Source organism: Xenopus laevis, chromosome 9_10S (genome assembly GCF_017654675.1).
Source record: "Xenopus laevis strain J_2021 chromosome 9_10S, Xenopus_laevis_v10.1, whole genome shotgun sequence".
Taxonomy (NCBI): Eukaryota; Metazoa; Chordata; class Amphibia; order Anura; family Pipidae; genus Xenopus; species Xenopus laevis.
Genome location: NC_054388.1, coordinates 83,252,515 through 83,272,538, shown reverse-complemented (window position 1 = coordinate 83,272,538; position 20,024 = coordinate 83,252,515). Strand labels below are relative to the sequence as shown.

General features: G+C 38.7%; 1 protein-coding gene across 1 annotated transcript; it reads left to right on the top strand.

Moving 5' to 3' along the window:
- The first annotated feature begins 4 nt into the window (after positions 1–4).
- Positions 5–14,649, top strand: pdap1.S (PDGFA associated protein 1 S homeolog). Its single transcript, NM_001092529.1, has 6 exons — positions 5–39; positions 6,504–6,595; positions 9,700–9,795; positions 11,867–11,988; positions 12,176–12,327; positions 14,322–14,649. The coding sequence occupies exons 1-6, from the start codon at positions 27–29 to the stop codon at positions 14,378–14,380; spliced, it is 534 nt and encodes a 177-aa protein (NP_001085998.1). The 5' UTR covers positions 5–26; the 3' UTR covers positions 14,381–14,649.
- Positions 14,650–20,024: the final 5,375 nt, after the last annotated feature.

Here is a 20,024-nt window from a genome sequence, read left to right as displayed (position 1 = left end):
AAGAAGCATCCGAGAGACCCGACAACATGCCGAAAGGAGGTGAGAGAATATGTTTTACTAGAAACCCTGCTTTTGCTTGCACTCTTACGTCACGTATAGGATTCATTACGGGCTGTTAGGCCGGGACTTCATAGAAAAACAAGAGCCTTTGTCAATAAAAAAAAATGCGATGATGTCACGAAGATACAATGGGATTAAAAAAAACACCGGTTTTCTTTGTGAATGTGAAAGAAACAGTATTCGGTGGATGACATGAGTCGCACCCTGTACAAGTACTCGTTTGGGGGCATCATGTGTATGTAACGTGTATTACTACTTCTAATGAGTCATTTCATCACCCGCCATTACTCCATGCAGCAGCTTACACACACATCCTTTATATGTATGTATGTATGTATATATATATATATATATATATATATATATATATATATATATATATATATATATATATATATAATACACGTACACACACATTCTTTATGTGTGTGTGTGTGTGTGTGTAATACACAAGAGCCATGAATATCCTGTAAATTATATAGTGACTAAAGTACCACCTCTTGTAAAATATAAGGATATTACAAGTTACCGAGGAGTTTCATGACCATATAAAAACACGAGGCCTCGGTCATGAAACTCCTCGGTAACATGACTCACAAACTTGTGTATTATAAATAAACTACCCCCAGTTGCAAAATATGAGGATATTAGAAGTTATCTCAGAGTTCCATGACCTGTATAAAAGCTTTCGGCTTCGTGCAGGGTCAGACTGGGCCGGTGGGGCACTGGGAAAAAACCCGATGGGCCCCTGGCTCTTGTGGGCCCCGCTCCACACCCATATGTGGCTCTTAATGCCGTGACCCCCTTTGTGGGAGGTAGCGTAACAACAAGCGCACAACCACGGCACTACACACATGCATGCAAACAAGCCACAAACCGGCACTGGAGCCCCCCAGTCTGACCCTGGCCTCATGCTTTTATATGGTCATGAAACTCCTCTGTAACTTATAATATCCTTATATTTTACAAGAGGGGTACTTTATTCAATATATATATATATATATATATACACACACGTCATTATAAAGCCCTCCAAAACCTACCCCTCTGTTAAAAGAAAAAACCCATGCATTATGGCAGCATATCATAAAGGGTCATCAGCTTTTATCAACAACGTTTTTCCCCATTACTTTAGATTGTAAGCTTTTCAAAGTAGGGTCCTCTGGTACAATTTTTTTTTTTTTAAATTGTTAAAAGGAACAGTAACATCAAAAAATGAAAGTATTATAAAGTAATAAATATAATGCAGTGTTGCCTTGTACTGAAGTTTGCTTCAGAAACACTACTATTGTTTATATAAATAAGCTGCTGTTTAGCAATGGGGGCAGCCATTCAAAGGAGAAAAGACTCCGGTTAGGGCAGAGACACATGGGAAGATTCGGGGCGACTAATCTCCCGGAACGGCCTTCCCGACTGCTAGAATCTAAATCGCCGGCAGGATGGCTCTTGGAGCGATTCATTTTCCAAAGTTGCCCAAATTTTCCTCGTGAGGATTCTAGCAAGCTGGAAGGCTGTTGGGGGAGATTAGTCGCTCCAAAAGTGGTTATTTGTCGCTGAGTGACTAAATCTCCCTGAATCTTAAGCTGGCCATAGACGCAAAGATATGATCGTGCGAATTGAGGACTCGTACGATTTTTGGACCGTGTGTGGACAGTGCCGGAATTTCCGTGGCGGAGAGCAGTTGTTTGGTCGATCGGACAAGTTAAAAGATTTCTGTTGGCTGCCGATAATATCTCTGCATGTATTGCCAATCGTATGATTTTCAGTGGGAGACTGTCTCTAGCTTTTGTCGGACATAACTTTCGTACGATTGCTGTCAGGGGCAGAACATTGCTGATCTGTTCTTTTCTACTTTATTTGATCTGAATGGTTAGTGGCAGGTCGGGAGATGGTGATGTCCGATTGTTCGATGATTGGTACGATCGGATCTTTGCATCTATGGCCAGCTTTAGTGTGAGCCCTTATCCTTACACAGCAGATAAGCTCTGTAGAACATAATGGTGTTATCAGTTATCCACTATTTAACTTGTGCCATATAGTTTTTTTTTTTTTTTCCAATTTTCCCCATTGCTACACAGCTGCTTGTTTATATAAACTGTAGTAGTGTTTCTCAAGCAAACACATCAGTTTTACCAGTGTAGGGCAGCAGTACACAATATTTTCATTACTTTAAAGCACTTTCAATTTTTTGGTGTAACTGTAAATTTAATTTAAATTACTGCAATACATTTTCGTAAAGCACTGTGTAACTTGCTGGTGTAATAAGAACGATGTTGATGTAATGTTATCTGTAACATAGAAAAATGTCCCTTTATATAAATTCCGATGTAAAGCGGTTGTTCACTTTCAAACACGGTTTTCACTTTAGTTGTGATCGTTTTTCTAATATTGAAGTGTAAAGTTTAATTTTTCACCTTCCTAAGCAGCTCTGGGAAAGGGGTTGTCAACTCTTTAACTGTTTTAAATTGATACATTTAGTTGATACATTTGTTATCTGTCCCTGCTGAGCAGAATTCCTGAGTTACATTATATGCATGTGTTAGAATTGATACTATCGTGCTTCTATTTCACAGCTGCTGCTGAGAAATGTATCAACTAATGTAGCAAATTGTAACAGAATGCACCTGGATCACTGCGGTGCCAAACTGAAACACCCGAGACAGGAACATTAAACTGTAATTTTGTGAAAACAGGAAAAAATGAAAGATGGAAAGCACTTGAAAAAATTATTTATTTCTGGTGAACAATCTGAAAACAACTGAACTGAAAAAAGTGTTTGGAACAAGACCTTAACAGTCAGGCCACATAAGCAGATTTGGGGAGGTTAGTCGCCCAAAGTTTTCTCGTGAGGCAACTTCGGACGGCTCCGGAAAACGAAGCGGCGTGTGTGCGTTCCCCCCAGGCTATTTTCATTTTAGCCAGCAGAGGGCAGGAGGAATACTTTTGGGGAGATTGTCGCCCGAAGAAGAGGAGATTTGTCGCTGGGGCTTGACCCTTAAAGGTCAAGTCAACCCCATTATAAAAATCTGCCTAATAAAAGAGAACCTAATTCTAAGCAACTTTCCATTTTCACATTTTCAGTGCTTTTAATTGTAAAAACTATTTCTTATGAATGTAGCATTTGCTACATTCCTGGTTATTTTTTTTATTTTTTAAACAATGTTCCAAAAGTGTGAGTTCCCCTGCAAAGACCAATCTGTTAATCAGCTGACTTGTCTTACTTTGTTTCAACATTCAGAGGCAGAGAATAGAAAGGTTAATAAAGGAAGAACTGGCACTCAGAGCTCGATGCATGCGGGCAAAGCCCTGCGTGTTTATTACAATGTAACGTTTCGGGAGCGGGCCCCTTCGTCAGACAGCAAATCACATCTGAGTTAGTCAGCGACTTGAAGGGGGGCCACATGGTACATTTCTGTTCAGTGAGTTTGTAATTGATCCTCAGCATTCAGCTCAGATTCAAAAGCAACAGATATGACCCATGTGGCCCCCCCTCAAGTCTCTTATTGGTTACTGCCTGGTAGCCAGGGTAACCAGTCAGTGTAAACCAAGAGAGCTGAAAAGCAGGAAGTTGGGTTATGACTGACAAGTTATACATCAAATCACTCCAGCCTTTATACATTACATTTTTGGCTAACTAACTATATTAGAAACATTTTTTATTTTGCACAGCCTGTCTATTTACCCAGTTTTTATATTTACACTGAACAATTCCTTTAAGGAGAAGGAAAGGTCTATATAAATAAACAAGTAAACCTTCAAAGTAATGCTGCTTTGAGTCCTCTGTTAAAAGAAATACCACATTTCTTTCCTTCTATTGTGTACACATGGGCTTCTGTATCAGACTTCCTGTTTTCAGCTTAAACCTCCAGGGCTAGGGCTTAAGCATGCTCAGTTTGCTCCTCTCTTCCTCTCACCCCTCCCTGCTGTAGTCTGAGCCCAGAGCTATGAGTGAGCAGGGAGAGACAGGAAATTATGGCACACCAAGCTAATATGGCAGCTGCTAGCCTAATCAAACACAGACAGTGTCTAGAGCTGTTTACTCAGGTATGGTAAATCATTCTACAGAATAAATATAGTTTTATATCTTGCACTATTGTGGCTAATCTATTGGCAATAAACTGCTTTGGTAGCTTTCCTTCTCCTTAAAAAACAATAGAAACATTTAATGAATGTATATTGCAAAGTTGCTTAGAATTTTGTCTTCTGTTTAAATTTTTGGGGTTGATATTCCCTTTAAAGGAGAAGGAAAGTCATCCTGCATTTGGTGCCAAATGTTAAGCACCCCAAAGGGATTGTATTTACTTACCTGAAACCCCAGCGAGCACCACGGAGCGCTTCTCTTCCGTCTTCCTCTTTCTTTGCGCGGCTATACATGCGCAGTAGAACGAAAAGCCTAACTTTTTCTAAAAAGTTTGCTATTTTGTTCAACTGCGAATGCGTTTGCAGCAAATTTGAAGCCAGAAGAGAAGCGCTCCGTGGTGCTCACTGTTATAACCCCAGGCTGGTGCAGTTTTCTGCTGATAGGAGCACTGGCACATACAATCACTTGGGGATGACTTTCCTTCTCCTTTAAGGGGAGCCTTTACCAAATATCGGACCCCAAATAGTGTCCAGTGGCAAAAATATTTCGGGATGCTATGTGGTTTACTAATTTTGGATGCCTGGAAAACCTTTCTTTCCTGCCAAGATTCTAGGCTGCCATTAGAAAAAGTGAGATTACCTATACTGCAGTGAGTCTGGGCATCCAAGTAGAAGGCTTAGGGGCATAATTGGGTATACTTTATAGGTATGTAAGCCTGGGCCGGTGCTCCTATCAGCAGAAAACCCCGGGCCCAGGGTTATAACAGAGAGCACCACGGAGCAATCTTACGGCTTCTTCTTGCTTCAAATTTCCCGGGGCAAACGCATGCCAGTTGAACAAAATAGCCGACTTTTTAGTTAATCCGTGGTGCTTGCTGGTGCAGTTTTCTGCTGATAGGAGCATCGGCTGTAACATCACCTTTTCGAGAATGTCTTGTGGCATCTTTTGCCTAGCAACTGGCTCAGCACATGATAGGAAGCAACCATCTCCTCCCAAGAGCAATACTTTTGTGCACGTAAGTGATGCTGCGGCTAGAAACCTCTTATATAGTTTTTTTTTTTTTTTTTTTTGTACATGAGTGAGGTGCCAGCCCATTCAGTTTTAATCTACAATGCCTGTTGTAGGACTAACCAACTATCTACCTACCTAAAAGGATACTAAAACAGACAGGGCAGGCAAGACTGAGCTGTAAGGAAGTAAAGATAAGGACAAAGACATTTATAAAATTAGGATTAGTTGGCTGTTGCAAAATCAAAAGATCAAGGAAGATGTACTGTAAATAAAGGTGGCAGGCTACAATGCCTGTTGTAGTCATTACCAGGATAAACTACCTACCTACAAGGATGCTAAATCATGATGAAGGGTGGTGAAAGGGTGGTGAAAACCCCCCGAAACGTTGATGTGTGGTGAAAATAACAATAAATAACCTGCTGATTATGAAGTGTGTGCGGAGCCGTGATTATACTGCAATTTGTTGAGGGGCCTTGCCGGGCCCGCGGTGAACCAGCACCACCAGTGCAGGAAAGTGGACAAGGTGAGGGTGCGGTAAATATAACACTGGACCCTGAAATGCAGCGACCAGCATCAGACAGGGCTGGCAAGACTGAGCTGTAAGGAAGTTAGGAGTGCATATTTGTGTTTAGCTGTCAGCCTGTGCTGGGAGTTGGGCTCCAACAGAAAATATAAAGTGCTGCTGCCCACTGTTCCTACAACTGCCTCATAACATGCAGTGCCCTTTCAGATGCTGTTCCTGGCAGCATCCCTTTCCCCCAAAAGTATTTGGCTCACTTCAGGGCTGAATTTAGAAAGGCCCCTTGGAAATTTCAGAGATATCTGAAATTTCAGTCAGGGAAAAGTCAGGGATATCCAACCTGTCTGGGGGTTGCTAAATTTGTAGTTCTGCAGCAGATGAAGCTCTTGGTGATCATGGAGTAATAGTTTAATGGTAGCTGGAAATCCTTTGTTGGACAACCATGATGTATATTTAGAGGGTATCTAAATAAATCATATTGTATCTGTGCAACTAAGTGGACCCTGTGATACTGGTAAGTACTTTTCCTTAACACTGGCTCAATGTAAGCCCTGCTTGTGGATTCCTGCTGTACTTGAACGTTGCCATCCGATCAGAATGGGATACTAGCTGATGTCATTTGGCACCTCTATTGGCACCTACATTCCTAGGTCCCCACAGGACTGTTGCTATCTGCACAGTTACAATTCCATCAGCAGCTTCCCAATCTTGTTTGACATTGGGGGAATGTATATTTAACCAGTGAAGGTACTGTCCAATATACTGATTTTGTATTCTCATAATTTCTAGTTCACCACCAGTAAAGAAATGTCTTTTTTTTTTTTTTTACAGGTAGAAAAGGATGCCACAAGGGCCGGATGAGGCAGTACACAAGTCCAGAGGAAATTGATGCACAGATTAAAGCAGTGAATGAAAAGGCTCAGGTGAGTTAATAAATACTTAAGCAAATTCAATACAGAACAATGAGAATGTAAATCTAAGCAGCTTTGCAATGCACATTAAAGAGATTATATCATGATTTTTATGATGCAGTTTTTATTTCTAAATTACACTGCAAATAATTCATTCTGCAATATAAAATTTCATTCCTGAACCAGCAAGTGTATTCTTGTTAAGTTGTAATATTGGTGTGTAGGCAGCCATCTCAGGTCATTTTGCCTGGCCATGTGCTTTCAGAAAGAGCCAGCACTTTAGGATGGAACTGCTTTCTGGCAGGCTGTTGTTTCTCCTACTCAATGTAACTGAATGTGTATCATTGGGACCAGGATTTTACTATTGAGTGCTGTTCCTAGATCTGCCAGGCAGCAGTTATTTTGCGTTTTGTGGTAATCACTCAAACTGGCAGTAAAGAGTGACTGAAGTTTATCAGAGCACGTCACATCACTGTGGGCTCCTGGGAAACTGACAATATGTCTACCCCATGTCAGATTTCAAAATTAAACATAAAAAAAATCTGTTTGCTCTTTTGAAAAACTGATTTCAGTGCAGAATTCTGCAGGGGCAGCACTATTAAAGGATACATATTTCATTATACTCCTACTTTAGCAGTATATTCCCCTTTCTCTAAAATGTATATTGCTTGTAAAAAAAAAAATTCAAAATGTTTACCTGCTAAAAGTGCCATTATACTAAAGCGGGAGAGAGATTTTCTCCTCAACGGCTAGGCAGAAGTGAGAGTTGGGCGTGTCTTTTCAGTGTCTCTCAGGAAGTGATCATGACTGTGAGTGACAATCGAGTTCTCCAGTAGTAGCCCAAGTCCCACCCCCAGTACTAGCTTCACTAAAGGGACAGCTGGTAAATAATAACTTTATTCACCAAGGAGGCTTAGTTATATGACTACTGGACGGACTCCTTATCACATTTCCACAAATCAGGTAGTGTAATAAAAAAACTCTGAAAACTATTTTTAATGCTGTAGCTTTCTAGAGTGGTAGTGAATAATAGAAATAAAAGTATGTGTAAGAATGCAGGGAGTTGTTAAACAGCAACACATTGCATATAGTGTATGTATATCCAGCTATCTATAACTTCTGACAGCTGCCTGGGAGGAATATTCAGCTCTGTGCTCCTCAAGTCTGAAAGAATATTGCTCCTGTAAAGCCTTTCAGAAGCCTTGACAAGAAACAGACAACCGCAGTTTTCAGTAGAGGAGCACGGAGCCGAACATTTCTTGTGAACACAGTCAGAAGTTAGCAACGGTTTTCAAGGAAGCAAGACAATGCTCAGGGCTAGGTGGGTAATAGCTGATCAGGGCTGGCAGGTAAGAGTTTGAGGGAGAGAATCAGTGTGCGGGTAAAGGCAGATATGCTGTGAAGCACTGAGCAGAGTGCTGATGTCACTAGAAGCACCTCCCTCCCCTCACAGCCCAAGTCTTTCATAACTGGATGCTCGCTGTGTAACAAATCGGAAAGGAGCCCACGGCTCCTTAAAACACTGTGAGGAGTCTTGGACTGGAACTCAAGGAAAGGGGTGGAAACAGAGCAGTTTTGGACCATTTTTATGAAAATTTGACCCGAAAGGTACTAACATAAACCAGTTCCTTCTGTTTTACTTTAAGGAACATCTAATGCTGTGAACAATTATAGTATATGTCCCCTTTAACTGATGTGTTTTGAAAAAAAAAAACAATGACAGTATACCCTTAATTTTAATGATTTAAATGTTTTTCTAAATATAATTGGTATATATGAGTCATTGTCCCTTACTATGGGCTGCATTGCTGGGCCTGATGTGTCACTGAAACAATGTAGCAACTAACGGGTTGCACACTTATGCCATACTCCTTTGTCACCTGTCTGTCAACCACAGAACATATTCTGGGAATTTTATTCATTGAGTGAATTAATATTTCTTGCCGTCCTTCATCCCATTTCAAAAGTTAGTCCAGAAGTTCTGCCGCCCAATCAGTTGCTGCCGACCCCCTGCAACAGGGATCTTGATTTTTCATAATAAAATGCCTCATCAAGAGTGTCTGTGTCCCTTGCAAAAGTTACTGTTTTATTCATTCAAATATATTTTAGAATTTATTTTTTAGTAAAAAAGAAATATAAAAAAATAGTTATAATGTTTGAAATCTGCCATTGGCTGCTGCCAAGTAGCCTGCTATCTTCTATGATTTGTACAGCTATGATTTAACCAAATTGCACCTTACTAAACTTAATGAGATACAGGTAAGGGACCTGTTATCCAGAATGCTCGGAACCTGGGGTTTTCCGGATAATGGATTTTACCATAATTTGGATCTTCCTACCCTAAATCTACTAGAAAGTCATGTAAATATTAAATAATCCCAATAGGCTGGTTATGTTTCCAGAAAGGATTAATTATATCTTAGTTTGGATCAAGGACGAGCTACTGTTTTATTATTATTATTATTATCATTATTATTATTACAGAGAGAAAGAAAAACATTTATACAAATTTGGATTATTTGGATAAAATGGAGTCATAGGGAGACAGCTTTACCGTAATTAGGAGCTGTCTGAATAACGAGTTTCCGGATAATGGATCCCATACCTGTACTAGACAAAACAATAGTGTCAGGAACACTGGGCACTGGATACAAAATATAAAGTGAATGCAGGAGACACTATTGACTGCTACTTAGCAGATGGGAACACAAATGCCCAAGGGACATAAAGTAAACATGATGGTGGATCTGTAAGCCAGACTCCTTTAAGTACTGGTAAGCTGCAACACAATACTAGAACAAGATAAAGGACCGGAAGAAGTATATTAACAACCTTTTAACAAAAAGGGAGAAGTCTGTTACTCCAGTATAAACAGTGGGATATGTGCATGTTATCCCCATCTACATAGAATAGAAATTCAGCCTGTTTCTACTCTGTCTCTGAAAGGAGTCTGCACTCTGCCAATAATTTATTGCTGAAGTGTTAGTCCCCCAAATGCACATTGAATCTTTTAAGCTCTGTGAGTGCATATTTTTTTGATTTATATGTATGTGTGTATATGTGTATATATATATATATATATATATTTTCTTTCATAACCCATATTTTCATTGCAGGAAGCAGAATTTGAAGAAAGCGGAGGAGGAGCAGCTGGAGTTCCAGCCAAGCCAGACCAAAGTTCAGATGAGAGCGATGAAGACGAAGACTATCAGGTATAAACAGTGTATCTATTATTTAACATTGTAGTTAAAAATGTAATTGTAAGAAAATAAATGTTGCGGTTGATGGATATTTTAGCCCTTTCACTGCCAGAAGGCTTTCACAGTTGTGCAAATAGCCAGACGATTTTTGAACATTTTGTACTCTTTTTCACTTTAGGGGCATTTCCATGGGGAAGGGGGCCTTTATTTTACCTAGGAAATCTTTTTTGGAACTGACCATTGTTTTGGGCCTATAATATGGTTGAGTTTTTGATATATATAAGGCTAAAATTTTCATAAGACTGTACATTTTTGGTATTGCCATGCTGTGATGGGCTATATTTTTACGTCTTCTTGTTACAGAAGTAGAATTACACACTTGTGTACACTAGTCCTTGTCACACACTAGTCTCAATCAGTAGTAGTTTTGGAAAACAATATGTATTCTGGGCAAGTTAAATGTAGCCACAAGGGATGTGCCTGAAAATTGTGAGAACACAAAATGGTGCATATGCTTGCAATGTGTGAAAAAATTGTGAAAGGTCTATGGCAGGGGTCCCCAACCTTTTTCACCTGTGAGCCACAATCCATTGTAAAAAGAGCAACACAAGCATGAAAAAAAGTTCCCGAGGATGTCAAATAATGGATTTGATTGGCTATTTGGTAGCCCCTATTTGGACTGGCAACTACAAGAGGCTCTGTTTAGCAGTACACCTGCTTATTATTCAACCAAAACTTGCCTCCAAATCTGGAATTCAAAAATCAACACCTGCTTTGAGGCCACTGGGACCAACAAACAAGGGGTTAGTGAGCAATATGTTGCGTATTAGCCACTGGTTGGGTAAACCATAGGATGCACTGTTCAGTTGACTTTTAGTATGATGTAGTGTGCGCTATCCTAAGACAATTTGCAACTGTTCATTTTTTATGATTCTTTATTTACATTTTTTTCACATTTTGTTCAGCAGCTATCTTGTTGTAAGGGTACAAATTACCTTGCAGCCAGGGAGTGGTTTGAATGAAAGACTGATATTTGACTAGGAGAGTGCTTGAATAGAAAAATAAGTAATGATTGCTAAGTGTCACCATTAGAACGCTTGTAAGAGGCAGAAGAAAAAAGGCAACTAGTTCAAAAACTATAAAAAAAAAAATTAAAACCAGTTGAAAAGTTTTTGTTTTTTTTAATTTGGACAGCCTATCTATTTAACCAGTTTTATTTTTATGCTGAACAATTCCTTTAATTTATAATTGCTGTGTTAGAGGCACACTGGAATCCTTCCGTTCACCTGGATCAACAGTACCTTCCAACACATTTATAAAAGGGCTGTACTTTAAACATGAAAAGCAATTCAGGGGGATAGATAATGCACTGTGCCCTTTGCTTCTGCTTTCCTATATTTTCCCTTCCCTTCTATCTAATCTTTCTATAATGTTTACAACTCCTTCCTGTAGATCATTCAGATTCACTCTCTCTCATCCCCTTTCTCTCTCTCATTCTGTATCTTCCATTCTCTATAACTCTAGTAACTAGTATAAGTATATAATAACTCTTATATCTAGTATAAGTATTTCTAGAGCAACTGGGCATGCTGAGTAGTCAATGATTACTTCGCAAGTCTAGTTGCTCTAGAAATATTAGATATACCATGTCCTGGATGAAAGAAAATCTTCAGTCACCTGTCCGCTTATCTTCTGTTTCTTACATTTCTTTTCTGTTTCCTCCACATTCTGTTTTATATTTTGCTATCCTTTTTGTTTATACAGTTTTCTTTACTTTTTGTGCTTTCTGTACCCTCGGACCCTTATCTATCCTCTATTTAACATTTTAATTTTATTCTTTTCTTTGTCTGCCCTTCCTTTTCCAAAATTTGTTCATGCTTTCATAAACCTTCTTATATCATTTTCTCCATTTAGCTCCACTTTTCAATCCCACATTTTAACTCCTCATTTATTTTCCCTCCCGCTTTAATTCTTTCATTCTCAGACTGCTACCTTTTTTCCTATTTGGCACCCCAACTTTTTTGTGCTGTTCCAAGTTTGGCCTTTCCCTCACAATCTCATATGATTTTTTTTTTTGTTTCAGCAAAAATGTAAAGGAGTGGAAGGTCTGATAGACATAGAGAATCCTAACCGGATAGCACAGTCTTCCAAGAAGGTGACACAGGTTGACCTAGAAGGACCAAGAGAACTTTCGAGGAGAGAAAGGTAAAGGAGGGCTTGGTCATTTTGCTCTAAACTGAATGTATGCTCATTTGGTTTCAAGAATCTTCTGTCGTATTTTGTGTTGCACAAAGTTTGAAATACATAGACGCAATTGATTAAAAAAAAAAAAAAAAGATATAGTTTCAAGGACAGATAAAACCATTAAATTATTTCTTTTTTTTTTTGACAGAGAGGAAATTGAAAAGCAGAAGGCAAAAGAGCGCTACATGAAGATGCACTTAGCAGGTAAAACTGACCAGGCAAAGGCAGACTTAGCCCGCCTAGCAATTATCCGGAAACAGAGAGAGGACGCAGCAAAGAAAAAGGAGGAAGAAAAGAAATGTGAGTGTTTAATAATATGAATGCAGTACTCCCTCGGGACAGTAGTGTCTTACACTCTTTATGGATAGTGTATTTACAATGAATCAATGCTCTCTCACCCATACTAAGTACTGTCTTTTTCTCACTCACCTCACTATCATTGTTTCCAGCTCCTGCATGGAAAGTTCTCACTATTTGTTTCTTAGTTTCTGTTTACAGACAGATCCCTGTCAACTCTTTCAGATAAAGGTTGTTCACCTTCCAGCACCTTTCAATTCATTTATTTTCAGATAGTTCCTTCTCTGGAGATGACCTGAGTTTCATTAAGGGCTGCTGTTACAATTGATACAATAGTTGGGAATATTTCACAGATGCTACTGAAAAATATATCAACTACTGTAGCAAATTGTAACCATTCAGAATCCACACCTGGATTGCTGGACTACCAGACTGAAACCCCAGAGGCAGGAACTTTAAACTTCAATTTTGGAAAAATTGTCAAAAATAAACATGGAAAGCAATTGAAAAAAGTCTTTATCTGGTGAATGATCTGAAAACAGCTGAACTGAAAATAAGTGTTTGGAATCTGAACAACCCCATTAAAGTAAAAGGTTGAGTTGATGTAAAGTTGGAAAACATTATTTTCTTTCCTCCTCGTTTGTGTACATTGTTTGTAAAGGTGCCTTCTTGGGAGGGCAATTTTGCATGATTTTTGTTTTAACCGAAGCAACTACCGTGGGTTTATAAAAGATAAACTTGTAAAGGGACACAGGCCCATGCCTTAAGTCATTTATTGCGGTAGAATCTCAGCTCTCTAATTCTGGTTCTGACTCAGTGTAGCAGAACAATGTAATTCTCCTACCGCACACCTGTAGTTCACCAATCCTGCAAGCTGGTGGTGCGTTCCTTCCGTTGACCCGGCAGGGTCCCTTAGCAACCAATGTGTAAAAGAAACGGATCCGCACACACACCGATTAATGTAGTCGGGGAATATCCCCTTTTATTCAGCCACCAAACATCAACGTTTCGGGGGGGGGGAACACCCACCCTTCATCCTAATGCAGGATGTTATTTACAGACATGTAAAAACACGCAAGTCATTGTGGGAATTGGAGTCTTGGCTGGATGTGAGCTGACTTCTTTTACATTCCTTGAAGAGTCAGAAAGAGGCTGATTTTAATAAAAATCATATTTGCAGATAAACATTTTTATTTTAATGTATATTGTAAATGCAAAAATACAAAAAAAAAAAAAAAAGTGGGGTTGAGTTACATACATATGGTGCAGTGGCTTTATTTGAATCCCTGTGGGCAAATGCTCCCCTTGCCAACACTCCTTGGTTTGACTTTGACACACAAACATATCCCCCTCCAGAAACAAAACAAATTGGTTTGTGGCATTAAGACTGTATTAATGGTAATCCTCTTACAAAGTTTATACCCTTCAATACCCAAAATACTAATGTTTGATGTACCTTCTTCATTCCTTCAAAAGATTTCTATCTTTGAAGATACATAAATGTAGAAAAATAGGATATTGCAGGAAATCTTCCCGCTATAAACAAGAGTTTGATCATGTTTGTGGGAGAGCTAATATCAGATAACACATCTGTTACAATGAAATGGTTGGAACATCTATGCAGCCAATAATGTCTTCCCATCTAAGGACAGCAGGAAAGACCCACATTTATAGCAGGGGTTTGTCAGTAATTTGTAATAGAAACAACAATAAGTGCAATCCAAGGGACATGTTTATACCACTAGACAATATCCTGTTATCACATACTGTATGTTGTTTTCATACAACAACATGATTTGTCTGCAGTCTAATTAGAAAACTCGTTAACAATGATGTCATCATTATTTTCAGCCATAGATGTAAAGTTTATATTTTGATAATTGTGTCCCTCTGAAGTCAAAACATGCCCTATTCATAACTTGTTGATTGTTGTTTATGTATTTGAAAAGGAAGTGTTTTTTTCTGCTACTAATTTTAATTTTGGTTTGTTTTTACAGTTAAAGATGGAACAGTAGCAACGGCTAAAGGTGTTCAGTCAATGTCCCTAAATAAGTAGCTTTTCCGCAGCTGAGCAGCAGAGACAGGATCGCACCTCTTGGAACAGTGTTGCCACTTGGCCTGTTGAAGTGACCAACCATCTCCCCTGTACCATCTTCCCTGTTCCCCATGCACCATTTCTCACTGAGCCGGCACAGCGTCTCCAGCCCAGGCATACAGCAGTCAGAGACTGGACAACACTTTGCTTATATAAGAAATTCCTGCAAAGTGCCTGAAAGACTTGGGTTCCTAAAGAGAGGGAAATAAAATTTGGAATTCAAATAAAAACTGTTCTCCTTTGTTTCTTTGCCTGGAGAAAGAATGCAGATGTACAGGCTCCCAAACCTTTTTAAAAACATGTAAAATACCTTAAATAATGAAATCAAATGTGTTTTGTTTTTTTATATTTTAAGAGTACTCTTATGGCAGACATGCCGTTTTTATACTAGTGGAGGAAAGGAAATAAATGAGGTCTGCTTGTCACTGCAGAAAGGGTGTGGGTTTAAATTTTCTTAAAGGGGAACTATCGCAAAAATGAAAATATAATATAAGCTTCATCATACTGAAACTTTGTAAATACAATCAATTAAATATTATGCAAAATTTCTGAAATAATCAGGTTTATGTTCACTATCCCTTTCTCAGCATCTGTTTCTCTTCATTCTGTCTTCATGCAGCAATTGCATGTCAGATATTCATTGACAGTTAGATCCAATATATCTTATGGGGGGAGGCTCCCTTTCCTATCAGATGTATTAGAGCTCATTCAATACAAACAAAATCTAAAAAAAAATAACTGCCTTTTGCACACATTCTGCATGTAGAGAATCTGGTGATTTTAATAGAGTGAGTGCCAATACATTATCTAGGCAAAAGGAGCCCCCCTATAAGATATACTGGATCTAACTGTCAATGATTATCTGACACCCAACTTGCATGAAGAGAGAATGAAGAGAAACAGATGCTGAGAGAGGAATAGTGAAGATACACTTGATTATTTCAGAAACCGTATAGAATTTTTAATTGATTGTATTTAGAAAGCTTCTTATCTAAGTATGCTTAAGCTTAGAGATAGAGATCCACTCTTTTGGCTATACCCACCTTGAGGTGGGCGATATCAGGCTGATCTGATTGTGGGCCCAGATCAATACTGGTGGTCGCATTGCTGGACCACATCAACGAACATATGCGGTCCACGATCCGATGGGATTTTTAGCCCTGGCGACTTTCGGTCAGATATCAATCAGGGAAGCCCCTCAGAGGGCCCCATACACAGGCCAATAAGCTGTCGACTTTTATCGATCCATGTATGGCCACCTGTACTGAAATCTGCCTCATCACAGTGACGAGCTAACCTCATTCATTTCTGGCATTTCATGTACTGGACAGACGCAGGATGGATCAGAGATGAACACTGTGTGTGCCACAGAGGGTCACTCATATACCATAACTTATTAACTGGATCTAGATTAGATGTACCTCTATAGGTATAGTAGTATAAGTACGGTTAAGAAGGTTACACTAGCTTTGTTCCTACTAATGGCCATTGTATCTTGACACGGTCATGTTGGTTAATGCACTTATTTTGATGTGATTTACGGGAGAGCTTCTGGGCAATCACCAATCGTGATAAACATTCAGAAGTTAAAGGAACAGTAAAGTGTAAAAATAAGAACTGGGTAAATAGGCTGTGCATAATAACAAATGTCTCTAATATAGTTAGTTAGCCAAAAATGTAATCTATAAAGGCTGGAGTGGCCCGATTTCTACTATAATAGCCAGAACACTACTTCCTACTTTATCTCTCTAACTCTGAGTTAGTCAGCGACTTGAAGGGGGGGGCACATGGAACATAACTGTTTTAAGTTATTTTGCTTTTGATCCTTAGCATTCAGGCCAGATTCAAAAGCAAATGGTTATGACCCGTATGCCCCCCTCCTCAAGTCACTGATTGGTTACTGACCATGTTCTTGCTATTATGCTGGACATCAGTTCACTCCAGCCTTTATACATTACATTTTTAGCTAACTATATTGAACATATGTTTTATTTTGCACAGCCTATCTCTCTCCCTAATAAAATATTTAGAAAGTCTTGAGTTCCCTGTCCTTAGTTTCTAATAGCTAGTAGCTAATAAAATACATATGTACACACACACAACACAATGTGAAAGAGTAGGGATGTACTGAACAAAAAACAGATATGACATCACATATTGACATCAGTAATGCTGAGAACTACCAGTAGGTGTTGTGGTGAAATTCTGGAACTTCTAGAGAACTTCCAGAAGCTTTTACACTTGCACTGAGTTTGCTGAGACAAGTTGACCAGAGTAAGGTGGAATCTTCTCCACTTGTAGATGATCTTCTGGACAGTGAAATGATTGATGTCTAATTGTTTGGCAATCTTTTCAAACCTATAGATTTGGTTTTAACCTTCTTTCTAAAGGCCTCCAAGCCTTTTTGGTGATGCCACACACACACCAACAACGGAGCGAAACTAATATCTGGGATTTAAATAAGCACAGTTTCTCCAAGTTCTTCTCTAAAATGTTCTAATTATTTACCCATCATCCGGTGCACACATTCTAATTTGAGCTAGCCATATAGATAATGATTAACATTTCCACATGCAAAATAATTTGTATTTGTTATTTGTTGCTCTCAGTGGCCTCAAAGCAGGTGATTTTTTTTTAATCCCAGGCTTGGAGGCAAGTTTTGGTTTTATAAAAACCATGTGTACTGCCAAACAGAGCCTCCTGTAGTCTGTCAGTCCACATAGGGGCTACCAATAGCCAATCACACTCCTTATTTGGCACCCCCAGGAACATTTTTCATGCTTGTGTTGCTCCCCAAATCTTTTTACAAATCTTTTTACATCTGAATGTTGCTCATGGTTGAAAAAGGTTGGGGACCCCTGATGTACATGGTGCAATAATATCTGTTCTCACCTTTATCAGTAATGTTGAAATTGCCTGTAATTTTGAGGTAAACAGATGATACATGTATTGTCACATTTGGGCTTATTTATGGATTTTCTGATAAAGTGGCAGGCCATTGTTGCTGGCAAACTAAATATCGGTGACCAAAATGTAGTTGTTGAACTCCTTCCACAATAGGGAAGGTCCCTAAAATGTTTTCTTTGTTTTATATTTAAATTGTATTTGATAACACTGCAAAGGGGAACCAGAAAATGTTGGACCATAGTAGCAAATGGATAAACTTTTATCTATCTATCTATCTGATATAATTGAATAATGCCCCCATACTTGTATCATCTAAGCTTAACAGTTGTATAACTATATAATGACACAAGGCCAAAGGCTGGGTGATTTGATACATGTTTGGTAACTTCTAATATTGTCCTATTTTACAGCAGGGGTACACAATATTTTATAAAACAAAAGTGTCATAAATATCATGTAATTAGTATCTCAAATGCTTTAAAATGGCAACCATAACCTGACATAGGAACTGAAAATAGAAGAATAGCCAAAATGGAAAAGACTCCGCCAACAATTAGCTCCAGGAAGATCAAAGAAGGACTAAAGTTACCTTTGAGTACTGTTACAATTAGAAGATGCCTATTTAAAGCCAAGTGATCAGAAAGAAGCCCCCGCAAAAGTCCCATTGTTGAAAAAACAAAAATGTGCTGAAGAGGTTACAATTTGCCAAAAAAAAAAAAACACATTGACTGGCCTAAAGAGAAATGGCACAACATTTTGTGAAAAGATGAAAGCAAGATTGAAGTTATGGAGTGACCAGCCCAATCCCCGGACCTTAATTCAATAGAAAACATGTGGGGTGACATCAAAAATGCTGTTTTTGATGCAAAACCAAGAAATGCAGAAGAATAATGGAATGTAACAGGTGCCAGGGGTGATCCTGCAGAATTTGCCGCCCGAGGCGGCCTTTGTTTTTGCTGCCCCCCACGGCACTCACCTTCAGCGCCAGTCGGGGGTCCACGTCGCTAGTGCAGAGAGCGCAATTGCGCTCTCTGCACTAGAAGAGCTGAATTTCCGGGTTGAAACCTTAGTTACCTGGAGTGGCATTTTTGCCGCCCCTGGCAACCAGGGAGGAGCTGCCGCCTGAGGCGAGTGCCTCAACTCGCCTCATTGGCGGAGCGCCCCTGACAGGTGCCAGAATTTGGTTGACTCCGTGCAACACAGATGTACAGCAGTTCTCAGAAACACTGATTATACAACTAAATATTAGTTCAGTGATTCAAAGGAAAGCAACATCTTGAAACATGTTTCAGTTTATACAGTGAATGTTTGAGAATGTAAAGAAGAATGTAGAGACTATTTTTTGGAACAGCCGAATATTCCCTTTTTGTCACTTTCTGTAAAAGAATAACAAATTTGATTTTTATTCATTATTATTAACATTTTTTTAATTAGCGCCAGCATAATTCGCATCGCTGTAAAGTAAATGTGTTTATACAACTAAATCACATTAATTTCATACATGGAACATATGGAGTGAACATACATCACAACCAATACAGTACAAAAGGTGACGAAGGTTTTGATTAGGCTTTTTTTTGTTTTTTTAATTGGTGCTGTTCTACCAGATATCCAATATCCAGACACACCAGCTGCCCTAAAGCCATGCATGAAACTAAAATAGCTGTGAAGAACCATGGAAGGCATAGTGGCAACTGGAGTCTTGGTTGGATAAATGCTGACTTTTGCTGCATTGAATGAAAGGGTTATCTAACCTTTTTGACCAATATACATTGGAAAGTTGCTTAAAATAGCATTTTCTTTCATTATGCAAAATGAATTAATCTTTACTATTTGGATGGCCATTCAAGCACAAGATAACAGATAAGCTCTGTAGAATCACACTGTATACTATAGGACTTGTATGTTATCAGCTGTATATCCTATGTCTTTTCTCCTTTTTCAGCTTTGAATGGCTGCCCCCACAGCTACCCAACAACTTGTTTATATAAACTATAGTAGAGTTTTTGAAGCAAATAAAACAGTTTTACCAGTGCAGGCCAACAGTGCATTATATTTTAATTATTTTAATACACTTTCATTTGTTAGTGTTACTGTTCCTTTTAGTTTATGATGTAGAAAGTGATATTCTGAGACTATTTATAGTTGGTTTTCTTTTTTTATTTGTGGTTTTTGAGTATTTTGGCTTTTTAATCGGTAACTCTCCAGTTTGCAACTTCAGCAATCCCGTTGCTAGGGTCCAAATCCCCTTAACAACCATGCAATGATTTGAATAAGAGAATTTAATATGAATAGGAGAGGCCTGAATAGAAAAATTAGCAATAACAATAAATGTGTGACATCAATTATGGAAAACTTGGAAACAACAATATTTTAACCTGTCAAACACATAACTCCCAAATAACTACAATACACAATCAAGACGATCACAAAGATCTTCAAGTGGAAAGAACTAGTACACTCAACTACTCCCTAATTTCCCTTCCCCATTTTCCCTCTCTATTCTTCTTTTCATTCTTTCTCTGTTCAAATCTCATTGTTGATTACAATGATGTTTAATTGTATATTGATTAGGGATGCACTGAATCGAGGATTTGGCCGAATCCTTATGCCCAGCAGAACCGAATCTGAATTATGTAAATATGCAAATTAGGGGCTGGGACGGAAATCACGTGACTTTTTGTCAGAAAACAAGGAA